General features: G+C 37.3%; 1 protein-coding gene across 9 annotated transcripts in view; it reads left to right on the top strand.

Moving 5' to 3' along the window:
* Positions 1–12,273, top strand: part of kmt2ca (lysine (K)-specific methyltransferase 2Ca) — a 138,926-nt gene that overhangs the window by 89,514 nt on the left and 37,139 nt on the right. For all 9 annotated transcript variants that reach the window (XR_014029225.1, XR_014029226.1, XM_081353291.1 and 6 more), the window contains 9 exons: positions 576–692; positions 1,399–1,503; positions 1,765–1,869; positions 4,946–5,127; positions 7,166–7,330; positions 7,548–7,657; positions 8,679–8,756; positions 8,888–9,100; positions 11,016–11,135. Coding sequence is in view for 7 of the 9 variants with exons in the window: in XM_081353291.1 (XP_081209417.1) it covers positions 576–692; positions 1,399–1,503; positions 1,765–1,869; positions 4,946–5,127; positions 7,166–7,330; positions 7,548–7,657; positions 8,679–8,756; positions 8,888–9,100; positions 11,016–11,135 (1,195 nt within the window). In the remaining 2 variants the exon portion in view is untranslated. The remainder of the gene's footprint in view (positions 1–575; positions 693–1,398; positions 1,504–1,764; positions 1,870–4,945; positions 5,128–7,165; positions 7,331–7,547; positions 7,658–8,678; positions 8,757–8,887; positions 9,101–11,015; positions 11,136–12,273) is intronic.

Raw genomic sequence — 12,273 nt, forward strand, 5'->3', positions numbered from 1 at the left:
AGTAAGAAAAGAAAGATTGCATAACAAGTCAGAACATCCTGAAGGTCTGTGCTGAGTTTAATGGTCATATCTTGAAAGCAAAGATGCAAGAAGCAGCATCTCATAGATAAGAATGTTGGCTTTGTCAAGCCATCATAACTAAATATTTTACATGAATGCGTGGAAGGGAGATATTTTATTATAATATTTTTCTTTAGGAAATAGTTATGATACAAAACTGAAATCCGTGTTTGCAACATACCGGTAAATTTCAAAATAGCTAATTTGTGGAAATGGATCGAACTTCCCAACTCAATTATCATTTTTTCAAGGTTTAAATCAGAGATGCTATTATAATACAATGACCAGAGACAAGTGGCCTACTGTCGCTGTCTTTAGGGAACTTAATGGCTTAATAAACCACATTAAATTCAACATGATATTCTCATTACCAACAAAACAATATTTGATATATCATCTAGCCCTTTTAGCAATGATTATTTGCCCTTTTGTATTATATATTCACACTAAATTTTCACAAAGTGTGCCTTCAAAGAAATTAAATAATATTTTCTTTCCCTGTCTCTGTCTGCTAGGGTCGTGGATCTGGCTTTCCTGGAAGGCGGCGACCCAGGGGAACTAACCTGTCTGGGAGAGGTGGCAGGGGACGCTCCAGGCTAAAGATGGAGAGCAGCCCCGTGGTGACCCCTGGGGTATGAAGCCCCCACCTCTACAAGCATAAATAAAACAGCACTCAGATGTGCTTAATGTTCACATTAAAGCCTGAGAAATGCACTCACGCTCAGCAGAGCTTCAGCTGCAGTTCCCAACCCAAATGGCCTTTTCAAAATAGCAAATGCTGACATTTTCCCCAACACGAACGACTTGTGATGGGGGAGACTGAGCCAGCATGTACTTGGCTGCCAATATGATAAAATAGGCAATTTTATTCTCAGCAGCCGTTCTGTAGTTAACACACATAATGAACATCTTGTCTTAACTTTGTCAACCAGTCTCATTATAATCCAGTGGCATACTAAATTGTCATGTAACTTTTTACCACGACAAGCCTTTAAATATAAACGATCCATTCCTGTGGCAGTGTTGCTAGATTAGGTTGGCGATTTCTAGCCCAAAAGCTCTCTAAAATGTTAGTTTTTGACAGTTGCCAAAAACTAGGACTATCCATAGCTGATTTTAATGTGAAAGTAGACCATATGGTATTTGGTTATCTATTTAAAAAAAAAAAAGTGAGAGAAAAAAAATTGTGAGATTGACCACATTTGACCTTTTCAGTTGCATGATTACAGTGAAAAAATGTCCAGAAACAACCATGGTATCATTAGACAGTATAGTAATGTTTTAGAAACCGGTGGACGGGATCTGTTGTCTAAACTGGTGTCATGTGCCCTGTTACAGGTGAGCTTTATGGATTCTCCATATGTTGTAAAAGAAGAGGAGGAGAACTCCATGCACAACACTGTGGTCATGTTCTCCACCTCTGACTCCTTCACACTTAAACAAGTAAGTATTTGAGGAAGCTTGTTTCATGCAGGTTTCATGTTGTATTTATTAATCACGTAAAGTGGCCCTGTATTTTCACACTTTGAATGACATTGCATTAGATAAAAACACAAAATACCAAAGTTATGTCATCAATATTTGAAATTTAGCTAGCATAGTAAAAACACCTCTGGTCTTATCTTAGACCTTTTTTAGGGCACATAATCCTGCTCTTAAAAAATAGCATGAGCACTGGGTCTCTGATCTCTCTTGTGCCTCCAGGACATGTGTGTGGTGTGTGGGAGCTTTGGTCAGGGTGCTGAGGGCAGACTGTTGGCCTGCTCCCAATGCGGCCAGTGCTACCACCCCTTCTGCGTCAATATTAAGGTAAGTACCCCGCCTCCATCAATCACAACTGACCCCGTTCACGAGCACCGTTCATGAGACGTAATGGTTTAAATTATGAGCTGCTTTTATCTGGAGTGAAGGTTAATGGTGCGTGAGATAAGTGTGACAGGTCAGTGTGTGAGAGGACCTGGATGAAAGCAGCCTGAGGGTAATGCGTAATATGTTAAGAGGATTATGAAGCACACTATAAAGACGTGTCTTATGTTGATAGACTAAAGCAGAGATCTTTATCATGTGAAGACAGCAGAAGAATACATCAGGGTGCTTTCAGTATCTCTCAGCGCTTTGAGATATGCCAAGTAGAGAAACCTCCTGATCTTCATTTAATAAAAGAGGCCCAGATGGATTCTGCTGATTTTTTTTTTCACTTTCCCAGTGTGGATTCTGGACCTGATTAAGAACAATTAAAGTAATAAATCTCAAGAGGCTGTGCATTAAAGAGACTGTTGGTGGTGGAGAGTGGCTTATTAAGTGTTTAAAATGGCAGCACAGCAATATGATGAAAACACTAGTTTTCTATAAATGTATTATTAATAATAACCACAGTAATATAGTGTAGTGTAGTGCTCCTTCAATAACACCAAACCAAAAATGTATTCTTATATCTCATATTATACTTAAGATGTTTGCTACCAGAAAAGTAATAAGATTAAATGATTAACTATTGTGATTTTTGACAGCCCTGATATTTTATTATCAATTGCAATTTCTGGGTTTTTCAAGCAATTTAAAATGCTAATCTTTACCGCCTGGTATTTGCTTAAGGACCACCTGAGGGAACACATACCCCTTGTTGTGAATCCCTAATGTAATTCATTAGCTTATCTGCAGGCTGATTAAGGTTGCCAAGCAACATACAGTTCATCCTTTTGTTGCAGATCAGTACATTAATGTAGAATTCAGCTGAGCTGTGTGTGCAGGTGAACGTTTATCAGCTATTTTAGCACAGCTTCAAATATGGCTTATCACATCAGAATGTAGAACTTGGTATTATCCATTCCATAAATATGCACGTTTTTTTCAAATTCAGTATCTAATTGGCAGATATCATGGCCAGGTGTCTTCCATTCTGAGCGAGTCCAGCTTCTGTGATAGAGCTGTCTACCTCTCATTCATTTATCCATTGGTCTGTGCAAGCAGCTGACTAATCACAGCTGCTGAAGATAATTGCTCATCTCAGATAACAGAACAAGGATATTTATTTAAAGATAATTGATGAAAATTCTGCTATTTACTCACCCTCACGCTGTTCTAAACCTTTTAAATTTAGAGAATTTAAAGAAATTCTCTAATTCCGAGAAATGCTAGTTAATGCAATAGAAATGCAAGTTAATCTTTTACATACATGGAAAGTGGATGTCAAATACAAAAAGCACCATATTATAAAAGTAGTCTGTACAAATTGTGTTCCATATTCCTTCTAAAGTCTTCTAAAACCATTTGATAGCTTTGTATGACGAACAAACTGGAATTGTAAATCATCAAACATCATTGGTCATCATTCATGACTGATCTTTTTTAGTGTCGAAACACAGGCGCAACACATTTTGAGGTGCCATGATGGAATGTGGACAAGTTTGAATGAAATATGAGAGCTGCAGCAGAGAGGAAATTTTATTAAATAATGACTTAAAGGGCTGGTTTACCCAAAAATATAAATTCGGTCATAATTTACTCATGTCATTCCAAACCCATGATACTTTTGTTTCTTTTTGAAACACAAAGATCTTTTTAATTAAACCTGAGAGATTTCTGTCCCTTTGTTGAATGTACATTACACCAAAATTGTCAAGCTTCAAAATTTCATAAAGACATCATAAAAGTAATCCATACGAATCCAGCTGTTTTATCCAAGTCTTCTGAAGAGACAGTTGCTTTATATGATGAACAGATTTAATTTAGGCTTTTATTCAGATATAAACATTGATCAACACGTCACACACACACCATTTCATTTTGTTCTTGCACGTCAAGCAAGTACAGTTGAGCTGAGTTTCCTGTTCATTCCATAAAGCAACTGTGTCTCCTAGAAGACTTGGAATAAACAGCCTAAATCGTATGTACTTTGCATAGTACTTTTACAATGGTTTATCTACAAACTTTTTGAAGCTCAGAGTTTTTGGTTGCCTGGACTTTGGAGGGACAGAAATCTAACAGGTTTCATTAATAGTATCTTCATTTGTGTCTGCGCCGATAGCCTCGTGGGCAGCGTGCCGACATACAGCGCCGTTTCATTTCCGGCGACCCGAGTTCGAGTCCCGCCTCGCGGACCTTTCCCGATCCTGTCCCACTTCGATTCCTGTCTGCTAACTGTCCTGTCATGATAAAGGCAAAAACGGCAAAAATAAACATTTTAAAAATGTATATCTTCATTTGTTTCGAAGATGAACGGAAATCTTGTTGGTTTGGACCGGAATGAGGGTGATAGTAAACGATGGCAATTTTTTTGTGTGTGTGAACTCTATAATGAGGGCTCATTATAGAGATATGTGGACTTTTTTTTATGGTGCTCTTTTTGAGTTTGGCAGCTCATGGTCATTCTGTATGGAAAAGAGTAGCATCAACAACTCTTTGATTCATGGGGGAAAACAAAGTCATATGGTTTGGAATGACATGAAACAGAGAAAATGACATAATTTACATTTTTATTTGAACTATTCTGTTAACTGAAACTTTACATCTCCAAATAGCTGTCATGTCGACCCTATATATGTAAATTTTCCTTTATTAATATGGATAAAATGATCCCTTTCCCCAGTGGAATACAAACCCATAGGTGCCGGTGAACAGCAGGCTGACTGGACATGCTTGTTAGTACAGGACGATGTGGTTGGATTGAATTATCACCACCCACATAAATTGATCTGTAAATACCAGCAAATCCTTCTGACAAATACCTCTGACCCTAGAGACATGTAACAGCTGTGTTCTTTGTGTTTTTTATATCCATCCAGATAATTGCCTGCTAAATATATAACCCTCCATTGCCCTTTAGACTAGTGCTTGACCTGTGACCTGTGACCTCTGACCTCAGGTGTGTGTGTGCCCATTTTAGATCACAAAAGTGGTGTTGAGTAAAGGCTGGCGCTGTCTGGAGTGCACAGTGTGTGAGGCATGTGGGCAGGCCAGTGACCCCGGGCGCTTACTGCTCTGTGATGACTGTGACATTAGCTACCACACATACTGTCTGGACCCACCACTGCAGAATGTACCCAAAGGCAGCTGGAAGTGCAAGTGGTATGTACACTCTCTCTCTCTCTCTCTCTCTCTCTCTCTCTCTCTCTCTCTCTCTCTCTCTCTCTCTCTCTCTCACACACACACACACACACACACACACACATACAGAGAGAAGTCTTCTCTAAAATTAGAAGCAGCTTTGGATCACAGCCCAGTTTTGTACTTTTTAGTAGTTCTGTCTTCCTCTTTGTCTGTCAGTCTTTAGGATATATATATGTGTGTGTATATATATATATATATATATATATATATATATATATATATATATATATATATATATATATATATATATATATATATATATATATATTTATATATATATATTTATATATATATATATATATATATATATATATATATATATATATATATATAGCCTACATTTTAACTACTGGCCTGACCGTGCCAGCTGAAAAAATCTTTAGCACTGAACTCTGAGATATATATAGACAGACAGACATAGACATACATACAGACAGACATAGACATACAGTACAGACATAGACACATACAGACAGATTTTTTTTTCTGCTGGTTAGTAGTTTCAGTAGTTAAAATGTTTACTTGACCTAGCACAAAAAAAAAAAAAAATAAGAATAGTTTTTTTTTTTTTTTTTTTTTTTTTTGTCCAATGTATTTTAATATATAAGCCACCAAAAGTTTAGATACCAGTAAAATTTCACAGCTTTTGATTAGAATTTTGATACCACACAAAAAACTACAAGCCGAACTAATATAAAGTTCAAACATTATTGAAGACATATTACAAGCAATATCACAAATAAATATAATAAAAAAAAATAAAAAAATGTGTGTGTGATTTTGTGTGACACAGTTGTGTGTGTTTGTCCGTTTGAGGGCAAGACTGCACAAAAGAGAACACAATTCAGTGATTGTGCACTTTATGAGACACGGATCTCTCTGTGATATCCTTTCTATATAGTCTGTATTTTAAACAATCAATATAAACTTTTAGCTAATTAATTGGCCCAGGTATCAGTGATAATTTGCGAATAATCTCTCCTAAGATTAAAATTTGTAATTATGAAAACATTGAATCCCCAAATTAATGTATATTAATGGAACATGGGGAAAGGTCTCTCTGGAAAGATATGATTGATATTCAGCAGTCAGTGTTGAAATGTGAAGTGTGTAAACTTTGTTTTTCATTTGTGAAACTTATTTTGTGAATATAAATTTGGTTGTGAGTTTGCAATGTGAATTTTGAGCTGCAGTAGAGGGGATCATTTCCATGAATAACGAGCTGAATATTGGACTGTTCCTCAAACAAAGCTATCATATGGCTTCAGAACCCTTGGTATGTATAGTGCATTAGTCGTGTGGACTAATTTGGCAGAAAAATGTGCTTAATGGTCTTGAAGTTATTTCATAATGTTAAAATGCGAAGTCCTAATGATCCTAAAATGGGCTTCAGTTTCTTTTCCAAAAGCTTAATTTTCTAAAATATAGTTTCTTCTTTCTTTCTTTTGATTTTTAGGTGAAATACCCATGCATTTTCTTTACAGGTGCCATGGATTCACGAGTCTGTGATATTCTCTCTCAATTTCTTCAATTTAAATTTCTCTCCTGCTCTCAACACTTTAGCTTTATCTCGTTAGCCTCAAATCTCTCTTTGTGTCCCCCTCTATTGTTTTTTTTTTTCTTTTTTTCTACCCATCTAACACTCTCTTGATCTTTAGCAGCTGTTTTCAAACAAGACCGAAGGGGATTTCATACATATTTGCTGTAATGTCACGTGTAATCCTCGTTCAAACAGACTGGGTTTGCATTACATTGTGCAGCATTCGGTCAGAGCTTTACTTGGGTTGAAGCCATTTAAATATTTATTTTTAGGGCAGCGTAGTCGATGCTAAGCCTTGTGCAAACAAGAGGTGTGTCCATTCACAGAAAGGCTACAAAATGAGCGTGAAAGGATGGGTTTAGATGTTTATGATTAAAAGTGTGTGTATCTGGGATAACATGTCTTTGCACACTAATCTATGTTATATATGTGTGTAAATACATTGTTCTCCATCAGGTGCGTGTTGTGTACTCAGTGTGGAGCCACGTCCCCTGGCCTGCGGTGTGACTGGCAGAACAACTACACGCAATGCGGCCCATGTGCGAGTCTCACTGTGTGTCCCGTGTGCGCGCGCAACTACAGAGAGGAAGAGCTCATCCTACAGTGCCGGCAATGTGACAGGTGGGTGGCACTCTATCATGCCAAATGTCATAACGGCAGAATAAAAGAGTATCATTGGAAATGGCTCAGCAGTAGATTAGTATATGAATAAATGCAGGTGTTGATGGAGAAATATATTCATTGCATTGAGCCTGTGATATTTACATCCTTTGTGACTTCTCCTTAATGGCTGACTGGTTATTATGAATGTGGCCTAATCATGATGTATGGTCTTCAGGTGGGTTCATGCCTCATGTCAAGGGCTGAACTCTGATGAAGAGGTGGAGAATGCAGCGGATGAGGGCTTTGACTGCTCTCTATGTAGAATGCACACCATGCCAGCATCTGGTAAGAACTACAAACCTCTGGGGCCAGATATGTGAAACATTCTCAAGAATGTGTATTCCTGTTTCTTCTTCCACTATTAAGTTTATGGCAGGCAGCCCATAGAAGCACTTGTGGGAAAATTATGAAATTTGGTACACAGATAGAGGACATCCTCAACATTAACCACAGCAATTTTGGAGTCTTTTACTCAATCCCTGTAGCGCCACCAACTGTCCAAATTTGCACTCATGTTTATGCTAATAACATTTGAACCGTATGGGCTAGAAATAAAAATATAAAATTCCACTGATTCGCTTGATTAATTTTCCATCATGGAAACTTCCGCCATTTAAATTTTTCTGACCCAGGCAGTTTGTCCAATTTTTACCAAAATTGGCTCTCAAACGAGAGCTTCTTAAGAAATTTTCAAGAATTGCACTTAGGAATATTCTTACAAAGTTCTTGAAATTTATCTAAAGCATTTGCTTTTTCTAATAAGATTTCCATGAATCCTGCCCCTGGAGTTTTTACATTTCCGAATATCACATTTAATCGGCACGTGATTTGTATGATTTTGGGTTGAGTTTGTAAATTGATTTCGTGGCTTGTTTTGGTTGTTCAAACTACAAAGAACTAAACAGATTTGAGTTGGATATGCCTAAAAATCTGATTTTGCTGCATGTCTGAACAAAAATGCCCTAATCGTAACCTCAGGTGAAGACGCTTCAGGTATTCTCTCTTGTTTATTTCTGTATGATGTGCACGTTGATGCTTGATTCTTCTTTAACAGATGGAAACTGGAGTGTTTTGGTCAATGAAACTTTGTTCTAGAAAAATGTGGTTCATTAAAAAAAAAGCAGATGGCCTGAATTTTAAATCAAGCTGCAACCTGTTCGTGTGAATGAAGCAGCAGTTAATGTAATCTGCCTTTAATGGCTCCAGACTGTCCCGTTATCAATAAATAACTAAACAAATGACTGTGAATATGCAGCGTTAACCCTGGAATGAGTCAAGCTTCCATCTTCCTCTTATGTTGTTACAGGTGACACAGTGGCAAAGCTCATGGACATCATTGAGCCTCCTTTAGTGACACAGATTCTTACAAAAGTCAAGGAAAATGGTATTTATAAATACTATTTTGATCATTGCACTCTGCTTCAACATATTTTCTGTGTAACAATTATGTTGCTGTCAAAGGGACATTCTCGGAGCACTTTTGCAATCAATATTGCTGTGTCTGTTCTGTTCCAGAATTCCAGCGGACGTATACTCAGGACGGCGTGTGTCTGACTGAGTCAGGCTTGTGCCAGCTCCAGAGTTTATGTGTCCCAGCTGCCCGCCGCAGACGACCCAAACCTAAGCTAAAGCTGAAGATCATCAATCAGAACAGTGTTGCTGTGCTGCAGACGCCCCCTGACCCTCAGTCTGAACTCTTCAGGGACGGAGACATGGATGACAGTAGAGGTAAAGAATGTGTTTGTGCTTAAAGGTGATCATTTTATTGATCATATTTGATCAATTACTGCTTTACCACTAGATTTTGTTTTCAGGGACCAGTCCCGAATCCAACTAGTGCTATTTTAGTATCATTAATATACCATTACAGTTTTTGAGAATATTTTAATTTACTCTCTTCATTTTTCATTGTAGTTAAAGTTTTAGTAATTTTATTGTTTTGTCATTTTTATTAAAATGTCTATATAGTTTTTTAAGGGCTAAACAAAAAGGCTACCTTGGTTCCAAATGCTGTTACCAAAAAATAATTGACCTCCTACCTTTTTTCCTTCCTGGGTTATTGTATGTCAAATAAGAAAGATATGCAACATTTCCCTTGGGCACACTTTTTTTTTTTTTTTTTTTTTTTTGTCTTTTGTCTTTTATCAGCAGTTTCTCAGCATGGGAATGTCCAAATGTAAAAAAAAAAATGTTTCTAAAAATGTGAACGGTTTTCTATGAAACGAGACCTACCTTTTGATTCTTCCTGCTAGGAGTTATTAGTCTTTACTTTTGTTTATGTCTCAAAAAACAACTTTAAAAATACCTTCAGAGCTTAAAGGGTTAAACTAAAAGAGAATGAGAAATGTTGCCTTGGCAACTAGCTGATTGATTGATTGATTGATTGATTGATTGATTGATTGATTGATTGATTGATTGATTGATTGATTGATTGTATTGAGCTAATTTAAGACCTCATTTATTTTATTTCAAATAATGAAAATGCGTTTTTATAGCTTTAGTTTTCGTAAAAAAAAAGAAAAGTGGAATCATAATAAAATATCTGGCTTTGTTTATTGTGCCACTTGACTTTGACGGTGATTGTGAATTGGTGATGACAGCCATCACACAGCTGAACATAACAGAGAAAGACAGAATAATTTAGAAAATAGATTTAAAAAAGAAAAGATTTGTTGAAAATGTAAAAAAAAAAAACGAGTGGAGTGATTGGAGAGAGCGAGAGAGAAATCGACAGGAAGGTGAGCCGTGTAATGAATTTGACTTGGAGAGAGAAGAGAGCCTTTGAAAACAGCATTCAGCAAATGATACCTGGCTTTGCATTCCAGTGATCAGAGGCTGGACGGCTCTAACTGAATTAATGGCCAACCCCTCCATCAGAGCACCAGTCTGAGAGAACAGGCGGGGGGTAATGATGAGGAATGGGGCCAGCAGTTTAACCCCCTCACTGCCAGGGCATACTATATACAATTGCAATTTACAACTTTAAATAATAACTCCGTCTCCTAGGTTTATGTTAAGACTTCACCACATGATTCTGTTACCACATGATTTCCACCCCATGAAACAAATTATGGCGTAAAAATGTAACACCCAAGATATGATGCAAATGATAAAAAATTATAAGATATAATTGCACAAATTGTTTCATTGTTTGTAGTGTTTCTATTTTTTGAAGATGCTTGTCCATCCATTCTCTAAACCGCTTGTCCTATTTAGGGAATGCTGGAGATTTTTTTTTTTTTTTTTTGTAAAATAGTATTTTCTTTATTGCTAGAATGTAATTATCTTATAAAGAAGGTTTTTAATTGGTATTCAGAATGAACCTCATATAAAAGAAGGAATATTAGTTCCCACTTTTCTCCCTTTGTTAAAAAGGAAAGGGAATTAAAATGTGACTTTTTCAAGCCCTATTTTGTACCCTATTTGTGGAATTCTGTCATTTTAGTGCACCAGTCTTTCCACCTTCCTTTGTTTTTTGTAATCTTTATACAACTCGGATTGCATTGAACACAAATGTGTGTTTTGTTTTTATTAGTGGTGGTTTTTAATATCAACTACTGAACCACACTGTCTATGCATGTATCTTTGTGTGGTTTAGAGAATATTCTGTCAGCATCTACTGTGTTGTTTGGCCGCATTGCAGAGGGCGATCCGATGGACTGTGATGGGAAATCTGACTCCAGCCCTGAGCGTGAGCCCTGTGATGACCACCTGAAAGGGGCCGACGGCAACAAGAAGAGGAAAAGGAAGCCGTACAGACCGGGTGAGAGAGAGCGAGAGAGAGAGAAAGGTGCACTTATCGGAAAGGACAGCTCCACTGGACTGTGAAATAGTGCGGCTGCAAATTCTGGACCTTAAATAGCATCCCACAGTGCTTTGCTCTTTAAAGCTCCTAGCCGGGGAGAACTCTGGAAAGAATGTTCTCTCTGAGCTTTTTTTTTTCTGACTAAAGAAGTAATCTCTTTAATGTAGTGTCCTTTTTAAGCACTGCCTTCCATTTCGCTTTTTTTTTTTTTTTTTTATAAAAAAACACATGCTGTATAGACGTGTATCTGCACAGTTTTATCCTCACGTCACCCCAGTTGCATCTGAGTTCAGTGTTTATTTTTTGAAATACTCAATTACTATTTAGTGGTGTAGTTTAAGGCAAGTTTATTTATATAGCAGATGTCTTCAACCCTGCTCCTGGAGACCCACTGCCCTGCAAAGTTTTTGTTCAACCTGGTTCAGCTTGTGATTTTCAAGCAATCCTGAAGAGCTTGTTTAGCTGGTTCAGGTGTGTTTGGTGAGGGTTGGAGCTGAACTCTGCAGGACAGTGGGTCCCCAGGAGCAGGGTTGGAGACCTCTGTTCTATAGCATTTTACATAATACATTTCTTTAAAGCAAGCAGCTTTACAGTATTAAACATGAAAAAAGTGTCAGTGTCACTTTCAGTTACAATTACAACTTACATTTCTACTGTAAAGCATCTATTCAGTGTGTTCATGTTTTTACTCGCATTTTACCATGACGGACTCAACAGAATAAATGTAGATTTCTGTCAAAGAAGGAGGATCCCCAGAGCACACCTACCTATTGCATAATTTCTAATGACCAGTGGAAGTTCGAAGATGTTTACCAGCCAGAGAGCACTTTTCCAGAAAGTTAGCTTTGGCAAGCGGTTTCAAACCCCAAACAAGCTTCATTTTGGCTTGATTTTGTTTGAAATGACACCACACCAGTTCATCCTTCGATTTCGCTTGAAGTATATCGGGGCCTTTAGTGTTCTGAACAATTCTAGTTTTTGTTTTTCAAAGCTCCCCTACCCCCGCATGTGCCATACTTTTTAGTTATTTATTTTTTGATAGAAGTGAATGCATAAAGACTTCAGAAATGTGTATTAGTGAAGCCTTGTTTAAGTG

The sequence above is a fragment of the Scardinius erythrophthalmus genome, assembly GCF_964197995.2.
Source record: "Scardinius erythrophthalmus genome assembly, chromosome: 22".
Classification (NCBI taxonomy): domain Eukaryota; kingdom Metazoa; phylum Chordata; class Actinopteri; order Cypriniformes; family Leuciscidae; genus Scardinius; species Scardinius erythrophthalmus.